This window comes from Gymnoscopelus microlampas (assembly GCF_963454915.1).
Source record: "Gymnoscopelus microlampas genome assembly, chromosome: 13".
Classification (NCBI taxonomy): Eukaryota; Metazoa; Chordata; class Actinopteri; order Myctophiformes; family Myctophidae; genus Gymnoscopelus; species Gymnoscopelus microlampas.
The window spans coordinates 28,603,905-28,628,343 of NC_139950.1; the positions used below are offsets into that span (position 1 = coordinate 28,603,905).

Here is a 24,439-nt window from a genome sequence, read left to right on the forward strand (position 1 = left end):
CACATACCAAATTTGGACTTGGTGGCATGCTGCAAACTGGAGTTATAGCTGTTTAAAATCCCGTGCTCATCCCGTGCTTCCACGGACGGACGGACATAACATACGCTGGGGGTCCCTGGACTCCTCTTTGATAACTTCAGCAATTCATGCTCGTCTCTATTAGTGGTCTAAGTCCACATAGCATATTTGAACTTGGTGGCATGCTGCAAACTTGAGTTATAGCTGTTTGAAATCCCGTGCTCATCCCGTGCTTACACGGACGGACAAACATAACATACGCTGGGGGTCCCTGGACCCCTCTTTGCTAACTTCAGCAATTCATGCTCGTCCCTATTGGTGGTCTAAGTCCACATACCATATTTGGACTTGGTGGCATGCTGCAAACTGGAGTTATAGCTGTGTAAAATCCCGTGCTCATCATCCCGTGCTGATACGGACGGACGGACATACGGACAAAGTCAAGTGTAGAGCGGTTGGCACCGCTAAAAATAATAATTAGAAAGGGATCAAATCAAACGAGTGATCGTGTCACATATTTGTGATGTTAATATTGACCAAAATAATCGTTATTACTATTCTTACATAATTGTCTTGCAGCTGTAGTAAATATTACATGGTAATTCTAATAATTCTATGAAATATTGATATTCTTACAGTAAGTAAACATTTTGTATTAAGCTCTGAAGATGCACAACAGGAACTGTTTTTTTGTCATAGTATTTTCTTGACATAGAGTTTTAGAAATTGTATTGTATTGCTATATTATTTGATCGTTGAGCAATATGGGATAGGACTAGATAACTTTCTAGTAAAATGGTAAATTTGTATAGCGCTTTTATCCAAAGCGCTTTTACATAGATTGTGCATTACATTCACCCATTCACACACACATTCATACTAAAATATTGGCAGCAATCAAATGACAGGATCAACTGTCTTAATTTAATTAGTTGCATATTTTCCATCACTGTTCTACCAGAGACTCAATAATTGTGCATAAATCATGTCACCGTTTGAACTTGAAAGATGTTATTTTCCTAGAAAGATGGTCAAAAAAGATCCGTACACACACACACACACACACACACACACACACACACACACACACACACACACACACACACACACACACACACACACACACACACACACACACACACACCTTTCCTTGCTTACAGTGCGTCTTCCTGTAGTTGTGGCGCCTGGCGTAACACAAACATGGACCAACAATACAGCACTGGCTAATCTATGATCCTGAGGAACATTGAGTTCTGGAAACACACACACACACACACACACACACACACACACACACACACACACACACACACACACACACACACACACACACACACACACACACACACACACACACACACACACACACACACACACACACACACACACACACAAACAGCCCAACAAACAACCGTCCTAGACTGGAGCAGCGACCACAGCTCAATCAGGGGAAGAGAGATGCAGGAGATTGCTGATGTTTCTGATAGGCAGTGAAAGAGCCCATGCCCATGCGCACAAGCGTCCCCCGTCCCCCCCACACACACACACACACACACACACACACACACACACACACACACACACACACACACACAGAGAAACACGCACAAACAAACAAACAAAAGTCCCAGGGATAGCTGAGATACACTCGCTAAGTGGAAGAGAAGCATAGAGTAGGAGAGAGAGAGAGAGAGAGAGAGAGAGAGAGAGAGAGAGAGAGAGAGAGAGAGAGAGAGAGAACAAAATAGAGAGAGTGAGGGACAGAGAGAAAGACACAGAGCAAGAGACAGACAGACAGACAGACAGACAGACAGACAGACAGTGAGCAGCCACAGGTGGTGTAAGGGAAGTCAGCTAGGCAGACATGGAGCCCTCAGGCAGAATACCAATCAGGCTGTGCTTGATTCATTTCCATGCTTGATGCATGGAAATTAACTATAGCATGCATCAGGTCCAATGAAACATTTCTCAGATGACTTGGTTCTGACCCTATTCTGATGTGCCCATGTCTCTATATAACTAATCACACCGAGCCATTATTAAAGGGATAAGCCATATCAGCCCTTGGGCAGCAGTAGGTAGCTAAGCTTACCAATCAGTGCAAGCTAAAGTGCCACCACAGGCTTAGGGACCATGAGCAACCTCGCTGAAGAAGGAAATTAACACAGTAGATGGTTTGGTAGAATTCATGGCTAGGGTTTGTCTGCACACAAGGGAACAGAACAGAAAAGAAAACTGTGGCCTTCACAGAATGGCTGTGTACATACAAACAAGGTTGAGGCCCTCCAGCAGCACCTGTCATGTTATCAGCCAACTTCCGACCGACCGACACTTTCGGGATGACCATGTCCATCGCCTGGGCAGTTCTTCGTTGATAGTATGTTACACTATTTACTGAATTGAAAAGTGTTGCTCAAATGCAATTTTCTGATTGTCTTATTAAATAAATAATAATCTCTGCATTTGTCGTAGCTTTATCCAACGGAGGGCCGGAGTATCAGCCGAAGGCACATAGCCTAATCTATATTAATATGGACTGTTTAATCTAATTACGTTTGAAGTCATACTGCTGACACTTCCATTTTAGAGGAAACTGGGTGAATTAAACATTCTTCTTGATTGTGGGGACGTTTAATTCACGCTTAATTCATGTTTAATTCACCCATTTTAAAGGAAACTGGGTGAATTAAACATTCTTCTTGATTGTGTCGACGGAAAACATTTTATGAGTGCAGGAGAGCGTGCTGCACACAAATAGCCTCACTGAAATAACGTAAACATGTTCTCGACTGATTGGTCGAGGGAGGGGTTGCGCAGTTCAGTTGGGTCAGGCGACATGGAGGAAAGAGGCAATTAAGGTCCGGTCACACAGTTGGGATTGGTGGTCGGAAGTGCCATCCACTCCCATTGAATGCGAAAAAACGGAAAGACCGTCCCGATGCATTTAATTGACGGAGCTGATGAGTGTGCACTAGCAGCGTGAAGTCCTCTGATGCATCAGGTTCAACATTGGTGAACCATGACCCGGCAGTGCCACCCATTGTGAGCTTGTAGATCGACTATTTGTAGCAAATTTCCCCCCCAGAATAGGCATGCTGGGATTCATGTGGTTAATGCTATTCATAATGATGTAGGCCTAATGATGTTTTCATTTGTCACAGTGCTCTGTTTTCATATTGCTGGATAACTTGGAGTAATATTTTATATTTCACGTGTCATGCATATGTTTTCATGTGCATTCCTCTGTCCTCACTTCTAAAAATAGCACTAGTCAAAGAACTACACATCCGGGAAAACCGGCCCTTTGTTGGCACTGCCCACCAGCTGCCCAAAGCCCCGGAAGATGACAAAGACATGGACGGAAATGGGGGCATCGGCCGCATCAGCTCGCGATCAGACGTGGCATTCTGCCGTGCCTTTACGGTAGCACAGGAAGGGGAAGTAGGGGAGCTGGCGGACAGGAAATAGGAAGTGGCATGGAGACAGAGTCTTGAAGAAGGGGAGAGAAGAGGAAATATTACAGTACCGTGCGCAAATAACAATGAACATCAACAAATGGCAGGAGGGAGTAGTCTTTTATGTTTCTTTTACTATGTTGTATTTTATGAGGTCGTTATGATGCTATTGTGAGCACTTTGGATCAACTTCTGTTGTTTTTAAATATGCTATACAAATAGTTGACTTGACTTGGCTTGACAATGGGGGTGTGTGTGATAGCATGTTAAAAACAGACATGTTACCAGAGACTCAATAATTGTGCATAAATCATGTCACCGTTTGAACTTGAAAGATGTTATTTTCCTAGAAAGATGGTCAAAAAAGATCCGACACAGCAACTACTGTAGAATAGAATAGAATAGAACTTTATTGATCCCACAGGGGAAATTCAGGCGTCAGAAGGTAGTAGCAGCAGGTATTGGGAAAAGTATGCAATTGTGACCGATATGTCCATAGGCAATGTGGACATGCAGATGGCCATCCTGCGTTCAATAACGTTACAAGATTAATCCCTTGCTTCCTGTGTCGACATGTCCAACAATCTATTTTGAACTGACAAAATGTGAAAATCCTTTTCTCAGAATTAAAGTTTTCAGAATAACATACTTCTATCAGGTGTACTTCCAAAACTGTTGGGTCAATCTACTGTATGCGGGTGATATTTCATTTTGTATCTCAGATCCTCTACTTTGATATGAAATCTAAAAGCTACAGTAAGATGGGCAAATTTGCAATGGCCAGTTTACTGCGTTCAGTCAATTATGCAAACAAAGGATCAAGGGATTTCCAATCTATGGAATGGACTTACTGTATTCCATCTCTGTCTGGAAAAGCATGCGAGAATGAATGAGATAAAAACAACAATGGAAGGAGGCAGGCAAACAGAGCGTTCCCAGACCATCCCCTCTCCCCCATGCTGTGACCCCTCACAGTGAGAGGTCTTCAAGTTCACAAGCAGTGGATGACTTTCTATATGGCAGTGTGTACAACTTGGCCTACTTTTAACCCATTAAGGCCTGAGGCCGATTCCACAAATGCCTTCTAAATCAGTAGTTCTCAAACTTTTTCGTAATTCAAAATAAAATAAAACATTTCTAACACGAGATTTTTCAAAAATGTTCACAAATAACGCTCTGGTAGGCTATTCCAGTCTGGGGGCCTTGATGGCAAAGGCCCGGTCTCCCCTGGTCACCAACCTTGGAACAAGCAGTGGGTTTACAGTGCAATCACACCTCCCTGGTAACTTAAAGCTCTCTGGCCATGTTTGTGGCCCCTGCTGCCTCCTGGCTCCTTAGATAACTAGTCACAATAAACCATACGCCCAAACCTACTGAAGAGGAGTCACACTGCTGGGAAATGTACTGTTACTGTATTTCTTCCTAGGAGCATCTCTCTCTCTCTCTAAATTCCCAGACAATATCTAGTCTTACATCACAATTTCCATATAATATCCAAATATTGCCCGAGCTCCAGTATGCATAGTGTTTGTATTGTATGCATGTAAATAGTACATATCCCTTCCCCTCCCACATTAGAAAGGAATTGGCAGGCCAAGTGTGTTATCCTAGTACATGTACTGACCTGACATAACATGCAAAGCATGACTACTTGTTTCTGACGGTTCTAGACCAGTCTGCTGCAGCATATTGTGTAATAGATGGCTAAATAAATGGGTACTTGGGACCAGAAATATCCATAATGATTAACTCAAGTACCAAGAATGTAACGTTAGAAATCAAAACAAACTGAAATTATTGCAATTACAAGCAAAGTAGCATTTGGTTGTGAAAACTTCTTCAGCTATGGCATAATGGCAGCAAACTTGACCCTTAGGCCTGGGCCAGGGATCTCCAAAATGCCACTGAAAAACTCTTACTGACTGCCTAACTGATAGCAGGACAGAAGTATAGGAGTCATGCAGAAGGGTGGGAGTGGATAAAATGACATACGCTGATAGAAATACTTAGAGGAGTGTGCACGGGCTGTGAGGAGAGGTTTGATTTTGTTTACCCTTCTAAGTAGAGATACCTCTGTGGCAGTGGTGGAAAGTAACTAAGTGCATTTACTCAAGTACTGTACTAGACATGTGGGTCCTTTCTGTCTATCCGTGTCTTTCTCTCATTCTCCCTCTTTCTCCATTCCTACAGTATGTCCTTTGGAGGGCAGGTTGAAAGGCTTGCATAAGTGTGGTGGTGTATGGGTAAGTGTTTGCAGGCAGGGGTTGGCAGGGGTTAGCACACACAAAGAGGCACAATGGCCTGGTGCCAGCTGGGCCCTGACTAGCTGTAGTAGACTGCTGTCGGTCAGTGTGAAACGCTGAGCTGACAGGTCCAGAGCGACACAGGGCCAAAGCTGACTCTTTTCTGTCAACTTGAACTTTCTTTGTGTCCATTTACAGCCTTGTGTTTCTCTCCACGTTTTGTTTCTCTTTTGTTGTGTCCTAAATTAATTCATTCCCCATGTCTGTAATAAAGCAGGTTTATGTGTGTGCGTGTCCATGTGATGTTCTTGTGGGCCACCACAAGCAAATCTATGACAGATTTCTAGACTAAAAACTAACAAAACTAGACTGGGCTGGTCACCGCCGGGATCTGTTTTCTGTTCTTTTATGGATTTAAAAACAAATAGCAAAAACTAAATAAAAGAATGTGCTCCTCGGAGCACAGGTCTCCGCCAGGCCAGGAAGTAGAAGTCAATCTTAGCCAATCAGAATGAAATATGAAAAAGTTTCACGGCAATCAGACGCTGCGTTTTGGGGCATTTTGTTCAAAACCAGCCAATCCTGCAAACTTTAGATGCCAATCTTAGCCAATCAGGATGGAATATGAAAGATCGGACAGATCCGTCTTGATCACATGACTATAGAGAAATAGTCGTTAAGATCGGCCTCCTGATGTCGCAATAACAGGCCGATGTGAAAGATTTGGGGCAGAGGTTCTGCTCTGGCCTCTAGGGAGTGTGCGTGCACAGTTTCACGCCAAGCTGTTCACGGACGGACGGACAGACGGACAGGGCGAAAACATAGTCTCGGCCGCGTCTTCGGCAAACACTTAACAAAAACAAACACTTAACCTGAAAATGTCAGCACTGACATTTTTAAGTACATCAGCTGTGGGAAAGCATTTCACAGCAAAAGTTATCTGACAAACTGAGCGTACAGTACACTGAGCATGACATCCACCAAGAAGAACAAACTTTTGGGACTCACCGAATCAGTGAAATGTTCAGTGTAAATTGATGTCTTCGTAGCACTGAGTGAATACAAATGTAACGAAATGGACCATTAAGAATCCATTTGGTTACATTTGTACTCTCTCAGAGTATAATTAATACTGAGGGTTTTACTGTGTAGGGAACACATTTTAATAAGAGACAGGTCGTTTTTAGAAACACAGCATATACAGGCCCCTCACACTGAAAACAGGAACACAAAAAAGCTCTTGGTAATTGGATCCTCTCATAACACCACATGGCTCTGTGAAGCCCTGATGAAATATCAAGACTCAAATAAACACAGCAGCGCGAGCCAGGGCAGGGACCGTGAATCACACGACTTATCAGGGTAATTAAGACTTCCAGGCAGAACGGATGACTTTACTACAGTGGCTCTTTTACACTCGGACACAAAAGGAAATACAAACACGCACGCACATACTGAAATGCATAAATCAAGCGTTTGCATACACATGCAAACACAACAATACAGCACATACACACATGCATGCACATACAGAAATGTGTGTGTGCAGGCACTCTTCCACACACACACACACACACACACACACACACACACACACACACACACACACACACACACACACACACACACACACACACACACACACACACACACACACACACACACACAGGGCCTTTTCATCCTGCACCCTGACAGGGACACTTGCAACATCCTAAAATGGCCGATAACTCCCCGCCGAAAGATTGCTCTACTCCGTTTCATAGCCAAAGGAAATGCCTTTATCCTCTCTCTCTCTGTCTTGATCTCTCTCTCTCATTCTCCTTGGAGGCCATTTCCCGATATGACAGAGATTCCAATTTCTCTGTTCTCTTTTAGGGCTGGGCAATATATCGATATTATATCGATATCATGATATGAGACCAGAAGTCATCTACGATTTTGAATATCCTGATAATGGTATATGTTGTCTATTCCTGGTTTTAAAGGCTGCTTTACAGTAAAGTGATGTAATTTTTCTCAACTTACCTGACTGTTATTGGCCTTTACCCACTTTACCCCACATTATACAGACATTACTGATCTCATTTTGTGAAAGCACCAATAGTCATCCCCACAATACCATATTGTGACAATATATATTTATCTTTTTCTTCTTTTTTTAAATAGCAAAAACAGCAGATCTACAGCTCACGACACACAGCGATGCGACGTGTTGTGGCTATTATAGCCATTTTTGAAAAATTACAAAGTGTGATATCAATATAATATTGATATATTGCCCAGCCCTATAGTGTTTACATTTAGGTTTGACGACGTGATAGTTTGTAGGACAGCTCGTCACAAGGGCTGGCAGCATAGACAAGGCAGCGCTGGGCTATTCACCTCTGTGGCCTTGGCTGATTCAAATCAATATGTTGTTTCACTGGCGTGATGTCAAGTGGTCATCACGGTGGCTTATTTCTTCGCCTTTCATGGACAGTCACAGACACACTCACACACACACACACACACACACACACACACACACACACACACACACACACACACACACACACACACACACACACACACACACACACACACACACACACACACACACACACAAACAATCAATCACACAATGACATGGGCCATATGTGACATGAGTGGTGGGACAAATTAGAAACCATAAGGCCACAGAAGAGATGAGCTCATGAGCTCATGACTTCACGGCTGCTGGTGAACAATAAGTTTCCTACACCGGACAATAAGCTGAAGCACATTTAAAGGGGGATTTGTGCCTAAGTATAGGGTACACTATCAGTACATTGCTCAGCCATGTTAAATGATCTCTGACGTGTAAAAAAAATATTTTGTAAGTTCTGTATCGTCTTAATTTAAATAAATCTACTGCATATAAATGAAGGGAAAATGAAAGGGGCTCTGGTTCCACTTGAAAGCTATAGCACCCCTATTCTGCTCGGAATATTCGCTGAAAATAGGCGATCTACAAGCTCACAACATACATGGTCAAGTACATAGTCGACCCCGGTAAACTAAATATTAGTTTACTAAATATAGAGGGTTTAGTGGTTGAAACAGTGGTTAAAACAATATGAGTCAGAGTGAGTTCAGATCAGGATTAACCAACGCTTGAAACCAATGTTTCATGGGAAAGCAGTCTAACTGGTTTCTAGGTAACCTACTGTACAATATAGAGTAGGTCTAGAATATTCTGTCTCCTAATACACATAATGGCTTAGTTCATTAGTTCATTAGTTTTTGTAAAATGAAAACATTAAAATGTCAGGTCAGGTTACCAATTGTATCCAATCAGCAATAATTGCTAGGGTTAGGGTTAGGGTTAGAGCTATAACATTATTTTAACAAATAAATACCACTTACACCCCCTTTAAGTAACATGTCCCAGCAAATAGAGAAGCAGGATCATTTAAGTAAATATTATCTGCATTATGTAGCCTACAGCTAGATCAAAAGGAAAACTGCATGATTCCCTGTTCACGCAAAAGCAGTCCTGATAAATTTGAGCTTTCACAGTCTAGCTTTTGATAATATTTGAAATGAAATATATTGGTTGTGGAAGTTCACACTAGTACAGTGGTTCTCAACCAGTGGTGAGGGGACCACCAGGGGGGGGTTCCAGGTGGTCCCCAGCTAAATGATGGAGTTGGTAACCAAATGGACCCTTATATATATATTTAACTCTTGAGCCTAAAAAGAAACCAAATGGACCCTTACCGATCCATTTGGTTTCATGTTACGCTCTCAAGAGTTACATTATTGTTAAACATCTGCATTACTTAAAGGAGTCTGAACAATTAGACATGAGAATGTAGAAGAATTATTATTTTGATCAATGTTTGCCTGTTATTTATGGTACCAACATCAATACAGCATGGATGTGGACAAAATCTTTTATTATAAGTTTTGGGTCTGAGAGTCTAAATCTCATCAAATTGTGGTCCGTGGCTCAAATGCCGAATGAATAATGGACCTTGATATGAAAAAAGTTGAAAACCAATGCACTAGTACACTAAATCACAGCGTCACAAGTGGTCTTCCATGGAGAAGTGTTGTTTTTGGGTCACAGCAGTAAGAACCACATGCAGTGTGTCTTCCACACTGAGCCTTAAAGCAAAGCCAATAGCAGCATTAAGTGTGTGCAAAAACAAACATAGCCTACAATGCATTTCTTAGTTAAAAACAAAACAAAAGGTAATGGTTGAATTAAATGGCAAATTATCAATCACTTCTAGAAAAATAGCACATATATCAATAAACAATGCAACTTTCAATATGAATCAATGATCAATTCACAAGCTTATTATTTTAGTGGAACACATTAATTACAGTCACATGGATTAAAGTAATTTGGATCCCATAGAAGCCAGCATGTCTTCTATAGATCGAAGCATGTTGCGCAGCGAAAATAGCCAATCAACAAGCCCTCATTGAGAGCTTGTATATCGGTTATTTTCGGTTATTTTTGTTAAGAGTAGAGCATTTAAAGTGGTCAAACTAGCAATTATGTTCAGAAGCATCTTCCATAAAACCCTAATGGTCTCGGCTATTTCATATAAAAGCAACGGTTAAAGCCTCAGTCTGTGATTTCTTCACCTGGCTGGTTGGCAGTAGGCTACAGCCTATATGTAGAACAGCAGGAACAAAATCACTAAAACATCATCATTTGACTTATTGTGTAAATTGTTTAGGAATCAGCAAGTGTGTGTGTGTGTGGGGGGGGGGGGGTATTTTCATACTGTTTCACAAATCACATGTTAGGACTTATATAAACATTTTCAGTCGTGAGATTTTATTTAGCTTTAATCCATGCAGTCATTAACAAGTCTATTCGAGCTCCTTTAAATGTCATGAATCAATCAGGCAAACGGCCATAGATCACTATCACTCAGAGAGAGACAGACGGTGCCCTGTGCAGCAACAGGTTGAAATCAGTCATTATATTCACTATGCCAATGTTCAGGCAATAATCCCAAAATAGACAGTTATTCCCTGTTAAGGGTGGAATTACTTTAATCTGTTGTAAATATGTCAACCATAGAAACAAACAAAATCGACAGAGAAAAGTGTCTCACCTCTTTTTCTCCTTGTCCGCCGTCATGACTTTTTCTCTTGCAAACCTCTCTGGACAAACAGTGTAAATTCCCCGAAAGTCCAAGTCCAACTTTAGATACAATGTAAAATAAAATAGAAAATAATGGTAGTCTATACACGCAAATTGAAAGCTAACAATTTATGTCATTAACCTTCTACACAGGGGCTATACAGTCTCAGATCACTGCCGAGGATTGTACAGCCCTGTCACCCGATTCACCCACAGACAAAGTCCACAGAGGGCTGTTTCTTCGCGGTATTAGTGATCGTTGGCCCACGCAGGGTTCCGTTCCACGGTGGCTCCGCACTTGTCAATAGTTTTCACGGTTCCCTCACAAGGACGAAACTCCAGCCAGTCGGGTTGCCTCGGTCCCATACCAATGATACCATAGGTCGATCCCCCCTCCAACGCTGAGCGCACTTCACTCTGCCCTGCTGCGATCAGCTGCCCCGCTGACAGCCGCTCCTCAACCCCCGGCCCCGTGATTGGTGGGATCCGTCACCAGGGACCGCCTCCACCCACCCCACCCCCTGTATGCTGTCTATCTGTGCTAGTCTGTGAGAGACTGATGAGGAGGTTTGACACCTGTGGGCTGTGGCCCAGTGGTTCTCAAACTTTTTTGGCTCAGGGCACTCCTGGACCTGTGTCACGGTACCCTAGAGCAGTGGTGTCGTTCTCAAACTCTTTCATGTCAAGGAACCCCAAATCAATGTTATTTGGCCGCAGACCATCAACTGAAAAGATGTTCTGCCAGGGACCAACATACAAGATGTGTGTTCAAATGTATGTATTTTTTAATAGCAGATCTACAAGTTCACAGCACATTGCGATGGTTGTGAGCTTGTTGATGTATAGGCTATATAGGGTTAAAGTGGATAAACTGATTTGGATGCCAACCAATTTAGCTGAGGACCACCTGGAACCCCCTCAGGGACCCCTGGGGGTCCCCGGACCCCACTTTGAGAACCACTGCCCTAGAGACTACTGTGGCCCCCAGGCTCGCTGGTTGAGGCTTCCCACACACAGTTAATTTAACTCTGGAAGTTTAGTCGACATGTTCTTTACCTGATATAAGTCTATATGCTGCCTGCCACTGAAACAAGTCTAGCCGCAAGCAATTTAGATGCTATCTACAATCTACAGCATGCTATCTGCACCTAAGTTGCAATACCCTACCCTCCATTGACAGCTTAATCATGAAACAGAAAAACTCCTATCTGATTGTATTAAACAACGATAAACTCCCCAATATTGCAGCTGTATGGACAGCTTGGGTTATCCTCTTTATCTCTGTCAAGTTTTTGTTACATAAAAATCCACCGTGGTCATGTTATGAGCAACTTTCTGTCAATAAACTCTGTGCAGCGATTATTACTAATATATGTCCATAATGCTGCCACTCACTTTCACCAGTACTTCTGTTCTCATTGTGAGGACAACAATGACGTTTTTGAAATTCGAATTTCAATTGCCACACAGATAGTTACCCTAGGTAAGCCTTACGTAAGCATGCTCCAAAATCAGATGTCTGACTCATTATGTTTACAGGACCAACTCCCACTAATGAATCTCTCAAGTTTGTTCCACATCTGAAAGAAAATGAGGCACGGTCTTTGAACAATGGTGCCAGTTCTGGGTCGGAGGGAATCTGCCAATGCTTTTTAACCCTCCGGTGTCTGCATTTTGTTTTAAAATACAAAATTACTATCCTTTTTCGTCAGGGCTGATATGGCCGAGGTATAGTAAACATTACCCACATGTCTAGAAAATAAAAAACATCTTTTCTTGGCTAAATTCCAAAGTAAACTTCAAATTAGGACAAAACTATTCAATGTTGTCAAAGTTTTGGATTTCATCAAAGTTACCCTTGAAAATACAGAAGATATCAATGTATCTAAACCATTTAACCCATTTAGACCTGAGGCCGATTCTAAAAACTCCTTCTAAATCCTGAACTCCTTCTAAATCCTGAAGTTTTCTGAAAAACATGTATAGTTTTATTTTTTTAATATGTATTAAAAAATTACCAAAACATTATGTTGCTATACTGTACATAGCCTCCCAAAAGGGGTTCCCGTCTTGAAAGGTATAGTTACAAATGGGGGTTCCCACCCAAAATGGTAATGTTAGGTTGGTAGATATTCTTTGTAGTAGTTTTCTTCAAAATAACCCCTTTGAATGAATAGGCATAGTTCTGTGCAAAGATGGAACCCATGGATGTACTGTACCAGAAATCTGTAAATAAAAATCACTGTCAAAACTAAAATTATATTTCAAGATAAGAGGCTAAATCTATTACAAATTGGTTGGGTGGTGTACTGCAGCTGTAATTTTGGCTTAAATGTGTTTCCGTCAGATTAAATTAAAGCACTTTTTTCCTAAAAGGCATACTACTGGTGCCTCAATGCATCATTTGAGCATATTATGTGATGAAGATGAGCAAGTTCTGTCATAAAGAGCAGGCTACATGATGAAGATGAGAGATAACTAGTTTGTGGTTCTGCTCTGTCCTGATACAGCAGTGGTTAAGACAAAACATATTTCCTATGTCTCATATAATATGAGAGACACACACACACACACACACACACACACACACACACACACACACACACACACACACACACACACACACACACACACACACACACACACACACACACACAGAGTGTGTGTGTACAGAAACAGAGCCTTTATTGCAGTTTGACAAGAGGCCACTGTATTATTACAGTGAGTTTGCACCCCAGCCAGGCCACAGACTGATTATACACCTGCCCTGCAGACAACAACGGGTGTATGTGTGCATCTGTGTGTGGTCAAAGATGTTTGAATGTCCTGAGTGACTAGAGACATTGAGTGATCAATGTCCTGGTCACTCAGTGTTCCTAATGTTCTGGTATTTATCAACATATTGGGCAACAGGATGCCATGTTTGCCTGGCCTATCCTGAGTTTAGAATTGTCATCCAGTTGTGTAAATTGGAGATGACCACATCGCAAGGGAGAGTGGACACAATGAATATTTTCTCTTGGTTGCCATGATTTGTCACATCTCCCTGTTTCAGTTGCCAATTGGCAGTCACTGAGCCGCTGTACTAGCAACCTAGAAACAACCACCTACCATCATGCAACACCTCCTATCACCCTGAGCACCCCTAGCAACCAAGTTGTAAAGCTTAACAACCACCTGAAAACACCCAAGCAGCCAGCTTGTAGATCCTAATAACACCATTTCATCACTGAACAGCACCACCCCAACATCAGCACCTTAGATGACTCTTTTCAGGGCTAAGATTGGGATTTAATGCTTTAAAATGAATGTTTTTGGAATGACCCTAAAATGCATCATGAAATATAATGCTGTTATCAACAGAAATGGGCCTAATTCTGCCCTACACGCATTTGTTGGAATTATTTCTGCACAATTGGCTACAATTATGTTGTCAAAGATTTTGCACCATAAGTTGGAATGTTGATGTGAAATCCTTGCTTGACTGCAGAAAGCTCTACAGATTAGAGCTAGGGACTAGGGACTCAAAGGGGGAACTTTTGGGGAGTTGGTCCTGTAAACATAATGAGTCAGACATCTGATTTCAGCCACCTGCAGTGATGTCCTCATGGGAGGTAAAGAATTAGAATACAGTGCCTGTTAACTTGCACAGATGAAGCATGCTGAATGCTGACAGTTGAAACTGCCCATGTGCGTCACTGATCTTGTTTTTTTTTGTGTAGGCAGGTGTAGGGTGTCTGGATTTCATGTTTCGGAAACAGTCTCAGCAGACTTTGGGTGCCTATACATGTTTTTCACATTTATGTACCTAAACAGTGCATCTAAGTGACAACACAAGTTAATCTGAATATACTGCATATCAATATGCGCGCACGCGCGCACGTGTGTGCGTTCGTACGTACAGTACGTGGGTTTGGTATACAAGATATCAAATTCAAAGATTATGTGAGAGAGCTAGCTTCTATCCTGTTCAGTAATGGATGTTTAATTCCATGCCACCAATATTGTGTCAAAACAATTACTGTCTTGACACACTTCGGCTAATAATTAATTTAGGTGTGAAATACTGTAATTTGGGCTCCCTTGCAGTTAGTTGTTCAGTTGTACTAAAGCAGATCATTTATGTGTTGGTATTTTCTTATGTGCATTCACATGAAAGGTGTTGACCTCAGAAAATAAGTTATTGCGACCGTAGGTTGCACTTACTATAGAAACCTGCTCCAGGTGTCCGTCCTGTCCGTCCGTCACTCCGTCACTCCGTCACACACGTCCGTCACACTTTTGCCCTGCTCATATCTCCGCACCCGTTGCCCCGATCCATGCCAGATTTTGCACACACACTCCTTACCTGCCAAACTACACCCTCCAAGGACCCCCGGAGCTCCAGGGACCCCCAGCGGCCTCGGGGACCCCCAAGTGTAGAAAATGAGCACATGTGGACAAATTACCAAATGACCACCCCAACGGGGCTGCTCACGGGGCATTCCCGGGGACCACCCACTCCTGGTGCTCCAGAACGGATGCAAAAGTGGTGGCGCCCCCAGTGGAGGACCCCCTGCCACTGCAGCTCACATAAAATGCCTGTGACCTACGGTCGCTTATCTCCCGATTAGGGAGTCTTACTGGTTTTATAAAATATCACTGTATAATGCAAATGGGTAAATTAACACTGAGGAATGTACTGTGGACTTTAACCACCTGAACTACAGGAATAATTAATATGCAAAATGGCATTTTATTTTTGACATTGTCATATTTAATAGGTTTCCAAAAATTAAAATACACCTTCACATCCTTTTGAGAATACAGTACATTTGGCACGCAGCAAAAAAAAAAAAAGGAAAGAAAAAAGAAAGAGCTCACATCAACAAAATACAAACAATGAAGGGCATTAAAATAACACAGAGATTTCATGGGGGAAAAAAAACATAGGTCAGGTGACAAAATATACATATAAAAGGTACAGGAACTGCAAATAAAAATGTCAAACCACCTACATACAGTAACTACTGTACTGTACGATGCTTTGAATGGGACCTCATGCCATTGTACTTTTGTATATTATACTAAATCAGTGTGACTCACTTCATGACTTGACAACCGATTGAACAAGGCTTACTATGTTTTTTCTCATATGTTTTTTCACTCTCAAACATTCAAAGAAGTCAAAGTAAAGGGGCTGTGAGTGTAAAGAAGTTTGGGCACACTTTGAGACAGTACAAAGACTTTTCAGATCATAATCAGCTAGATTATAAAGCGAGTCACAGAGTGAGGAGAGGAGAACAGAATACAGCAGAACAGGCGTACAGTGGTTAAACCAGTTGTATCTGAGTTTTAGGGGTTAATTCAGACCGCAGTGATTTTTCTCCCCAACATTCTAATGCTTAATTTATGCTCTGTCGTGCAATGTGTCACACGCCGAAAATAGCAGATCTACAAGCTAATTTAGCCTTTTTCTTTGTGTCGTACCGTCGTACGAGGAAGTATGAATCTTTGGTCTAACCTAGGCTTTCACATCACCTCAACAGTCACATTACTCTCCAAACTACCTTGCTGGTTAATTAATTGACATAAATGTGTGTGTGTGTCTGTGTGTGAGCACACGCACATGAGAGCATGTATGCTTTGGTGTGTAGAGGGTAGATTTGTGTTAAGCAAGATAATGCTCTTGTGTACCACTAGCTACCACAAAAAAACTACTACCACTGCCACTACTAGCCTACTATTACTACTATAGTTGCTATTTTCTCTACTATAGTACTAGCAATGCCTCTGTAATATATTGAACTATTTGCATGTTAGGTTACATGGTAACTTGTCTGTTACAGAGATAAATGAGGATAACACACTCAGTGCTTTGTATAGTTGGTGTGCAGCTGGGAAATCTATGCACCCACAACTACAACATTTAATAATAAACTATTCCACAAAGAGATTTTCTCTGCACCTACATGAAATTGATCTGTGTGTGCTACTGCCTCATTTGCTGCTATAGTTGCAAGTAAAGTGGCTAAATTGAATTCTCAAAAGGTTGTGCATCGTTTTTCTAGAGGAATTATAAGCGATGCAGAGGAAACCTGGTGTGTGAGATATTTACCACCTTGACATGACTTGACCTCAGCCAGATTATTGTACCTGTGTATATGAATGTGTGAGTAGGGATTGAAGGAAGCACTCAACGGTGAAGAAAGGACAACCACGTCATTTGTGATACGCTGTGACCAGCTGTTGCACTTGCGCTTGAAAAGCTAAAATTACGTAGATAAAAGGACATAGGAAAAGAAAGACTAACTAAAATTAGCTACGAGGTCAATAGCAAAAATTGAATGACAGAATATGGGGATGCAATAAGTGGTGGAAAAAAACAAAAACATTAAACAACAATACGAGCAAAAGACAAAAAACAAAAAAATCTATTGCACATGGACATTTAAAAAAACAAAAAAATCTATTCATTAAGGTATATCATATTCCTGACCATGCACCCGGGTGTAAAGCCTCATTCATACTTAGTTACACGGTGTCTCGCACCAGAAAGAGCAGATTTACAAGCTCACAATGCGCTGTGCTGCGATAGGTTGTAAGCTTGTAGATTGTCTATTTTCAAGCATGATACTAAGTATAAATCAGGGGTAACACCTCTGCTGTTTCCTCTAAATAGAATTGGCAGGATGATTGTATTTACAAGATGTGGCCTGTACAGAGGAGTGGGCAAGATATGCAACGGCCATGTTGATTCTTTTCCACACCTCGAGTTATGCCGAAGGAAATTTCTGACACGTCAGCAAGAGGATCACCCAGAAAAAAGACAGATAACACTGACAACCAAAAGTATTTAAATAAAGAAAATACTTGAAAGTACAAACAAAATCTTGAGAGGGAACTTCTTATGGAATATCCTGTGAAGGTTTCTCACACACACATGCACACCATCCACCATAGACCAGATACATTCAATGTAAACACATTAGTTTACATGACTGAAACATTCCACTTGGTTAAAATGCATGACATTCATTTAAAATTTGGATCTCGTGAACACTGAGGCTATAGTGACCATAGGTCCCATAGAGTAACTGATCACACAGTTACAAAAGGCATTTCAAGAAAAAATTTACACGACAAAGAACATTTACAGAGCTTGTGTCCAGGACCAAGAAAGACAGTTAGCTGCTATATTTCCATCTGATGGTCAAGCTAATTTTAAGCAGACTTTTGAAATATTGAAATAGCATGCGAATTTTGAGGTGGGCTGAAGCGAATAAATAGGTTACTCGAACATACAGTAGAATGTAGCCATGTCAGAAAACACTTCCAAGAGGAAAGTCTGTAATTGCGTGAGATGACAGTGGAAACATCCCAGCGATCATTATTTATTTGACCAACATTTTTCCAGCATTATTTATCGCATAATATTTTTTGTGACCAAAATTGTTTCCACTTCCATGAGAGTGCAAAAACCTTGTATTGCGATACTAATGAAATGTTACTGACATGTGCCACATGAATTCATGTTTCTTGATGTGATCACAAGTCACGTGATAACACTTGGATGGAAACTGAACATCCATTTAAAGCATTTTGTATTGAGCCTGTTAATTTTCATGCCACTGCAGTTAACTGGAAAATAGTTGTTAGTAATGTTATGAAGATCTATGGGTACAACTAGCCTGTTTGAGTTTCTAGCTAAGGGGACAGTAGCTTTCACGTAGCTAGGTTTCAATGAAAAATGATAAAATTACAGGCCATTATTATAACAAAATAACATGTTTCTTACATGTGATAATAGAACACTGGGAAAAATCTTGCTACCTAGTTTATTTCACACGTCTCTTTCAATACTGCATTTCAACTTTCAAAGTTTTTTTTTCTTCTCCAAGATCTTACTTTTACTCTTAATACAATCATAGGTTCAGTGATATCTTTGCATTCACATATGTGGTATGGGAAGGAAAACATTCTTAAACAATGAAAAAGACAAAAAGGTTGTACAGAAACAATTTTAGCTTGTTCCATCCAAGAGTGTGCTGAATCACACGAACATGCATAATTGTTCACACACACACATGCCTGCACGCACGCACGCACGCACGCACCCACGCACGCACGCACGCACGCACGCACGCACGCACGCAAACACACAAGCACGCACGCAGGCACAGCCCATGACCTTGTCTTCCCAACTTTTTCTACACTGTGGTGGTGATGTAACAAAGAGCAGTCCATCCATTCACACACAAGTTTGTCTGGGTCTGCAGTTCTGGAGTAGATCAGAGGTCGTCCTGGATTAGAACAGATCTGCGATGACAAACTAATTGGCTCTGATGACAGTTATTTGACCTCCACTTCCATCACGATTTGTGAAATGTTCAGATTGACATGCGCAAACGGACAAATGAGGATGAGGGAATATAAATGGTCTGGCATATCTCCTGGAGTGGTCAGGTCTAAGTTCTCAGATGACACATTTTTCAGCGATCATTATTAAATCGGGTGCAATAATACTATGTTTTTGAGCTGGTGCGTGTGTATTGGAGGGGTGCACGGAATAAGCACATCTTATGTGTGTACAGGAGGACAGGTGTGTCAACATGCACATGTGCATGTTTCTATACACAAACGTGTGTGTGTGTGTGTGTGTGTGTGTGTGTGTGTGTGTGTGTGTGTGTGTGTGTGTGTGTGTGTGTGTGCGTGTGCGTGTGTGTGTGTGCGTGCGTGTGCGTGTGCGTGTGTTCTTAAGTGTACTTCTATGCCACAGTCTCCTCTCCAAAGTAGGAGAAGCCCTTGAATTCGTCCTGGTTAATTTGTTTAATGATGGTATTGTCCACCGGTGTCAAGACAGGATCCTCACGAGTAAAATCCTGGTCAAAATTATTCACATCCCTTTTGGTTTTCTGGGAGAAGAGAGGATAGAAAAGAAGAGAGGAGAGATGTCATCCCAAAATATTTCACTGTACAAAGACTGAGGCTGCACACATAACAAAGAGGATTTTACTGTGTGACATACACTAGTGACTAGTGCATACATTTATTCGTAACAGAATAATAAGGTAAATTATTGTAAACATCTCAGGATTAGATTACAGTGGTTCTTCTGGAATATTAAGTTCCAACCAGGTTTGTAAAAAAACTAAACAAAACACATAATGTTCCTTAATGGATGTAATTCTGGGTCTACAAAGCATCTCTTGAACTTCTATGTACCATTTTCCGCACTATAAGGCGCACCGTCAGTGCGCCTTATAGTGTGTGTGTGTGTGTGTGTGTGTGTGTGTGTGTGTGTGTGTGTGTGCATGTAATAACTCACAATGCGTGGTTTGAATGGCGGTCTGGTCTTCCTCTGCTCCAGCAGGTCCCAGTCAATCTCTCTGAAGAATGGATGGTGTTTGATGGCCTCTTCCAAACCCTGAGTTACCACACAGCCCAGACGCTTGTTAGGGCTCTTAGTCATAAACTAAGGAGAAAGAGATAGAGAGAGACACACAGAAAGAGAGAGAAAGAAGGGATAAGGTGAACAGAAAAAGGAACAATTCCTTTGTCTACTACTATTACAGCTGATTTGTAATTGGTTGCGCATCGTGTTGCAAACCAAAAATAGCCGATCTACTAACTCACAATGTGTCACTATGTGACATGTTGTGAGTTTGTAGATCTGCTGTCTTCGATGCACAACACTGGCACGCAACGAAGTATAAATCAGGATTTACCCTTAGATTAGGATCATTTCATACTGTATTTTCTTTTCAATTCTTCTATCTTTAAGGCTCAAGAAAAGTATTATTTTACTTTGTTAAAGATTTTTTGCTTTTTGGGGATAGTAGAGAGACTCACAAGGAGCATAAGGTCAGTGCACCCCTATGTACAGTATCTTGTCTTTTTGCCTATTCCTCCATGTTACACATACCTACCTTTATGGTATGTATATTTCAGTAAAGAGGTCAGATTGTAGCAAAGTGGCCTTGCCTGAAGCCCGGACTATCTCCCTTGCCCAGTAGATAGATGTTTGGATTCCCATGTGGGAGACCTGGGTTGGAATCCCAGTGGTACCAAACGCACAGGGTCAACAGGGTGCCAGGGCCTCCTTATATAAAGTCCAACCTGCCACCCCCAAGCTACTCCATTTGTGCTTAAAGAGTGATCAGTACCAACCATGTGCCCATATCGTCCTCTAATGTAGCACGATATTGATGATATCACCAATCACTGCTATCATCCACCATCATGTGACTGGTCAGAGTCCAAGGCATAGGCTGCTCTAAGTTAAACACACAGACACGCATTTTCCCACAAGGCTTTGCCGGCAAACCCACACAGAGGCCAAAATAAACGCAACAGCTTGTGGTGGAAAAATAAGAATGAACAAACAAATGCCTTGTCCGATGTAACACATGCATGCATGCACGCACACTTTCGTCATGGATCGACAGGAACAACGGAGCAGTTAGCCTGTGTTCTATAAGTCAAGACAACAGGAAATACGTAGATATACTGTAAATGAGTGTACTGTATATAGTATATAGTTATAGTGTAGTATAGTTATTTATTGTTCACATACCCAGCCTTTATTGACCTGGGTAAAAAGAAGTGATAAAAGGACCAAGAAGGTAATACGCCAGTTATTACCTTAGCTACGAGAGACAGAAGAGTTACAGCCCCTCTTGGTCAAATCTTCATATTATATCCGTTTCTACCGTTTAGAACTGACATCTCCACTGTGCATCTCCTGAGTATATTTGTTTTAATGTATCTTTTGCGTTGCTTGGGCAACTAAAATAATATTCCGCCACCCGCCGCTGGGGGGGGGGGCCGCAGCAACGCCAGCCCCACAGTTCCTACGCTACTGCCACTAGTGATACACAATTATCGCGGGCGGAGCGGAGCGGGTCAACACACGAAAAAAAAAAGAAAAGAAAAAGCATTCTGGTACCTTCTATCTCTACTATTTTGTGTCCCACTCCCTCTATCCTGTTCTCCCGTCTCTCTCTCTCCTGGGATCATCTGAGCTTGTGTTCAATGTGTTACTTATTTGATTTCCATGCACAGCTGCCTCTAATGATATCCCGCTGCATGTCAACTTTATATTTGAATGTCCCTTGTAACGTTGTAGTAGTAGGCCACTCACCGTATCTATCTACGTTTAATATTGTCTAATGTTCTCTCATGTAGCCTACGCAATATAAAGGACAGGAAAAATATGAATTGTCAATAGCAGCAAAACCGAACCTGTATGGTGCTATATGGTTCTGTTCGCTCCCGTTTCCTAAATGCCTCAACTCACTCTCTCTCTCTCTCTCGCGATGCTTCCGAGAGGACCGTGGTTGGCGTGAGTAACAACGGAACATTATGAATTAAATGATGGGCAGATGTAAATTCTTGGTAAAACGGCCCATAACAATGCCCCTCTCTCCCCCCCCCCCCCCCCTCTCTCTCGAAAGCAATTGAATGGACTTGCTAAGGACTTGAAAAGTCGGTCGGTAGGCTATTTTTGCGGGTTGCGGGACGGGCCGGGTCGTGGATTTATATATTGTTTTGCGGGACGGGTTGGGGAGAGTTATGAAAACCTGACCCGCGCATCACTAACTGCCACTATCAGCCATTTATAGTATGACCTCAGTACTTTGACATCAGTCCTCCATATTTGGGCAAAGTTTCAGCCCAATTTGGCCTCCATTGACTTACAGTATAAAAGTATTGAAAATAAAAAAAATATAAAAAAAACATAAAACATTATGTAAAAACTATTCACTTCTACTTCCTTGGTGTATTGGCAGCGTGCACAAGAAATGTGGTGCTGTGGTTTGCTAGATTATCCACAGACACACACAGAACCACCAACTCAGTGGCCTTGTGGTTAGCCTTGTGTCCGCCCTGAGATTGGGAGGTCATACCAAAGACTATAAAAAATGGGACCGAAGGCCTCCCTGCTTGGCACTCAGCATCAAGGATTGGATTGGGTTTAAGTCCCTGCAACATACAGTACTAGTGTCATGTCCAGGGGGTGTACTTGTATATCAAGTCGCCTCACGCAACAGAAACAGGAGTTCGGATCATTTCCTATGGGCCACATGGCTCGGTAACCGTTGGTTCCCAAGGCTACCGTAATATTGTACATTAGTGGTTTTCAACCCTTTTCATATCAAGGTCCATTATTTATTGGGCATTTGAGCCACGGACCACCATTTGATGAGATTTAGGGTCAGTTGCACCAAGAGGGATTAAGCTTTAACCTGGTTTAAATCAAGGTTTATCTATTAATCCAGTTGCACCAAACTTTAAACCTAGTTTCCACTAACCAGGTTTAGTTTTAAACCATCCTTTTAATCTTGGTTTTCATTTTCACAGTAAACCTGGATTAATGTTAATCCTGTTGCACCACTACTTTAAACTCCAATTTAAATGTCAGTAAGGGATTAATTCTAAACTTGCAGTACAGGTGGTTTAAATGTAAACATGGCAGCATATATCAGATGGCTTCATGAAAACGAAAGAGTAGCTCAAAGAAAAATAAGGGACCGTCTAAACCCAGTCGAATGTTATGATAATGCTGAATTTAAAAGGCGGTACAGATTCAGCAAAGAGTCTGTAATGAGAATAATTGATAAAATTGGGCCTGCAATTGAACATGGCAGTGACAGGAATGCAGCTATACCACCCTTGCTCCAGCTACTGATAGCCCCCATTGAAAACCCTGGTGGAGCAAATCCAAGATGGCGGACACACAACAAAGTTTAATCCATGAAATAATCACTGTTTAAAGTTTTAATCACTGTTTAACGTTTTAATCACAGGTTAAGGATTTAAATCACAGATTTGTTAAGCAATGCTTAAAATTAAGTGGTGCAACACAACTCGAATTAAAATAAATCCTAGATCAACAAATCTTTGATTAACCCTAAACTAAGCTTTATTTAATCCCACTTGGTGCAACCGACCCTTAGACTCTCAGACCCAAAACTTAGAATATTTTGTTATCGTTGGATACGATTTTGTCCACAAATCCATGTTGTATTGATGTGGTACCACAGGAGAGACATTGCGCAAAACATTGCGGACCCCCGTGTTGTGAAAGCTAAAGGGGATCCAAATAAAGAATTAAGAATTAATTAACACACATGCAGCCTGCTAATACTGACCGCTTTTAAGATAGACACGGCCTCCTTGCTGAGCCAGACTGGGTACAAGACATCATCGTGAAGGATGGATTCAAACAGGTCGTCTTCGTTGTCCGCCTCAAACGGAGGCTGTCCAGCCATCATCTCGTACATCAACACACCCAGGGCCCACCAGTCCACTGATGGGCCATAGTCCAGCTCCTGTAGGATCTAACATACACACGCACACACACACACACACACACACACACACACACACACATTACAATACAATACAATACATTGTAATATTAACCCATTAAGACCGGGAGTGCATCTGAGAGACACAGACACAGACACATAGACAGATAGACAGACAGACAGACAGACAGACAGACAGACAGACAGACAGACAGACAGACAGACAGAGAGACAGACAGACAGACAGACAGACAGCCAGACAGACAGACAGACAGACAGACAGACAGACAGACAGACAGACAGACA

The 24,439-nt window shown here is 41.7% G+C and overlaps 2 protein-coding genes across 4 annotated transcripts in view; both read right to left on the reverse strand.

The window, feature by feature from the left end:
• epas1b (endothelial PAS domain protein 1b) overlaps positions 1-11,281 on the reverse strand; it is a 57,074-nt gene extending 45,793 nt beyond the window's left edge. Inside the window, exons 1-2 of one of the 2 annotated variants that reach the window (XM_084077216.1) lie at positions 11,210-11,281; positions 10,813-11,177 (exon numbers count right to left, since the gene is read on the reverse strand). In XM_084077216.1, the coding sequence (XP_083933342.1) occupies positions 10,813-10,838 (26 nt within the window). In that variant the 5' untranslated portion in view covers positions 10,839-11,177; positions 11,210-11,281. The other variant, XM_084077215.1, reaches the window with a different exon arrangement.
• A 4,275-nt stretch (positions 11,282-15,556) lies between these two features.
• The window catches only part of LOC311058034 (protein kinase C epsilon type-like), a 98,112-nt gene continuing 89,229 nt past the window's right edge, over positions 15,557-24,439 (reverse strand). The window contains exons 13-16 of one of the 2 annotated variants that reach the window (XR_014602022.1): positions 23,975-24,163; positions 20,149-20,295; positions 19,171-19,735; positions 15,557-19,101 (exon numbers count right to left, since the gene is read on the reverse strand). Coding sequence is in view for 1 of the 2 variants with exons in the window: in XM_084075309.1 (XP_083931435.1) it covers positions 19,589-19,735; positions 20,149-20,295; positions 23,975-24,163 (483 nt within the window). In the remaining variant the exon portion in view is untranslated. Of the gene's footprint in view, positions 19,736-20,148; positions 20,296-23,974; positions 24,164-24,439 lie in introns of both variants that reach the window. The other variant, XM_084075309.1, reaches the window with a different exon arrangement.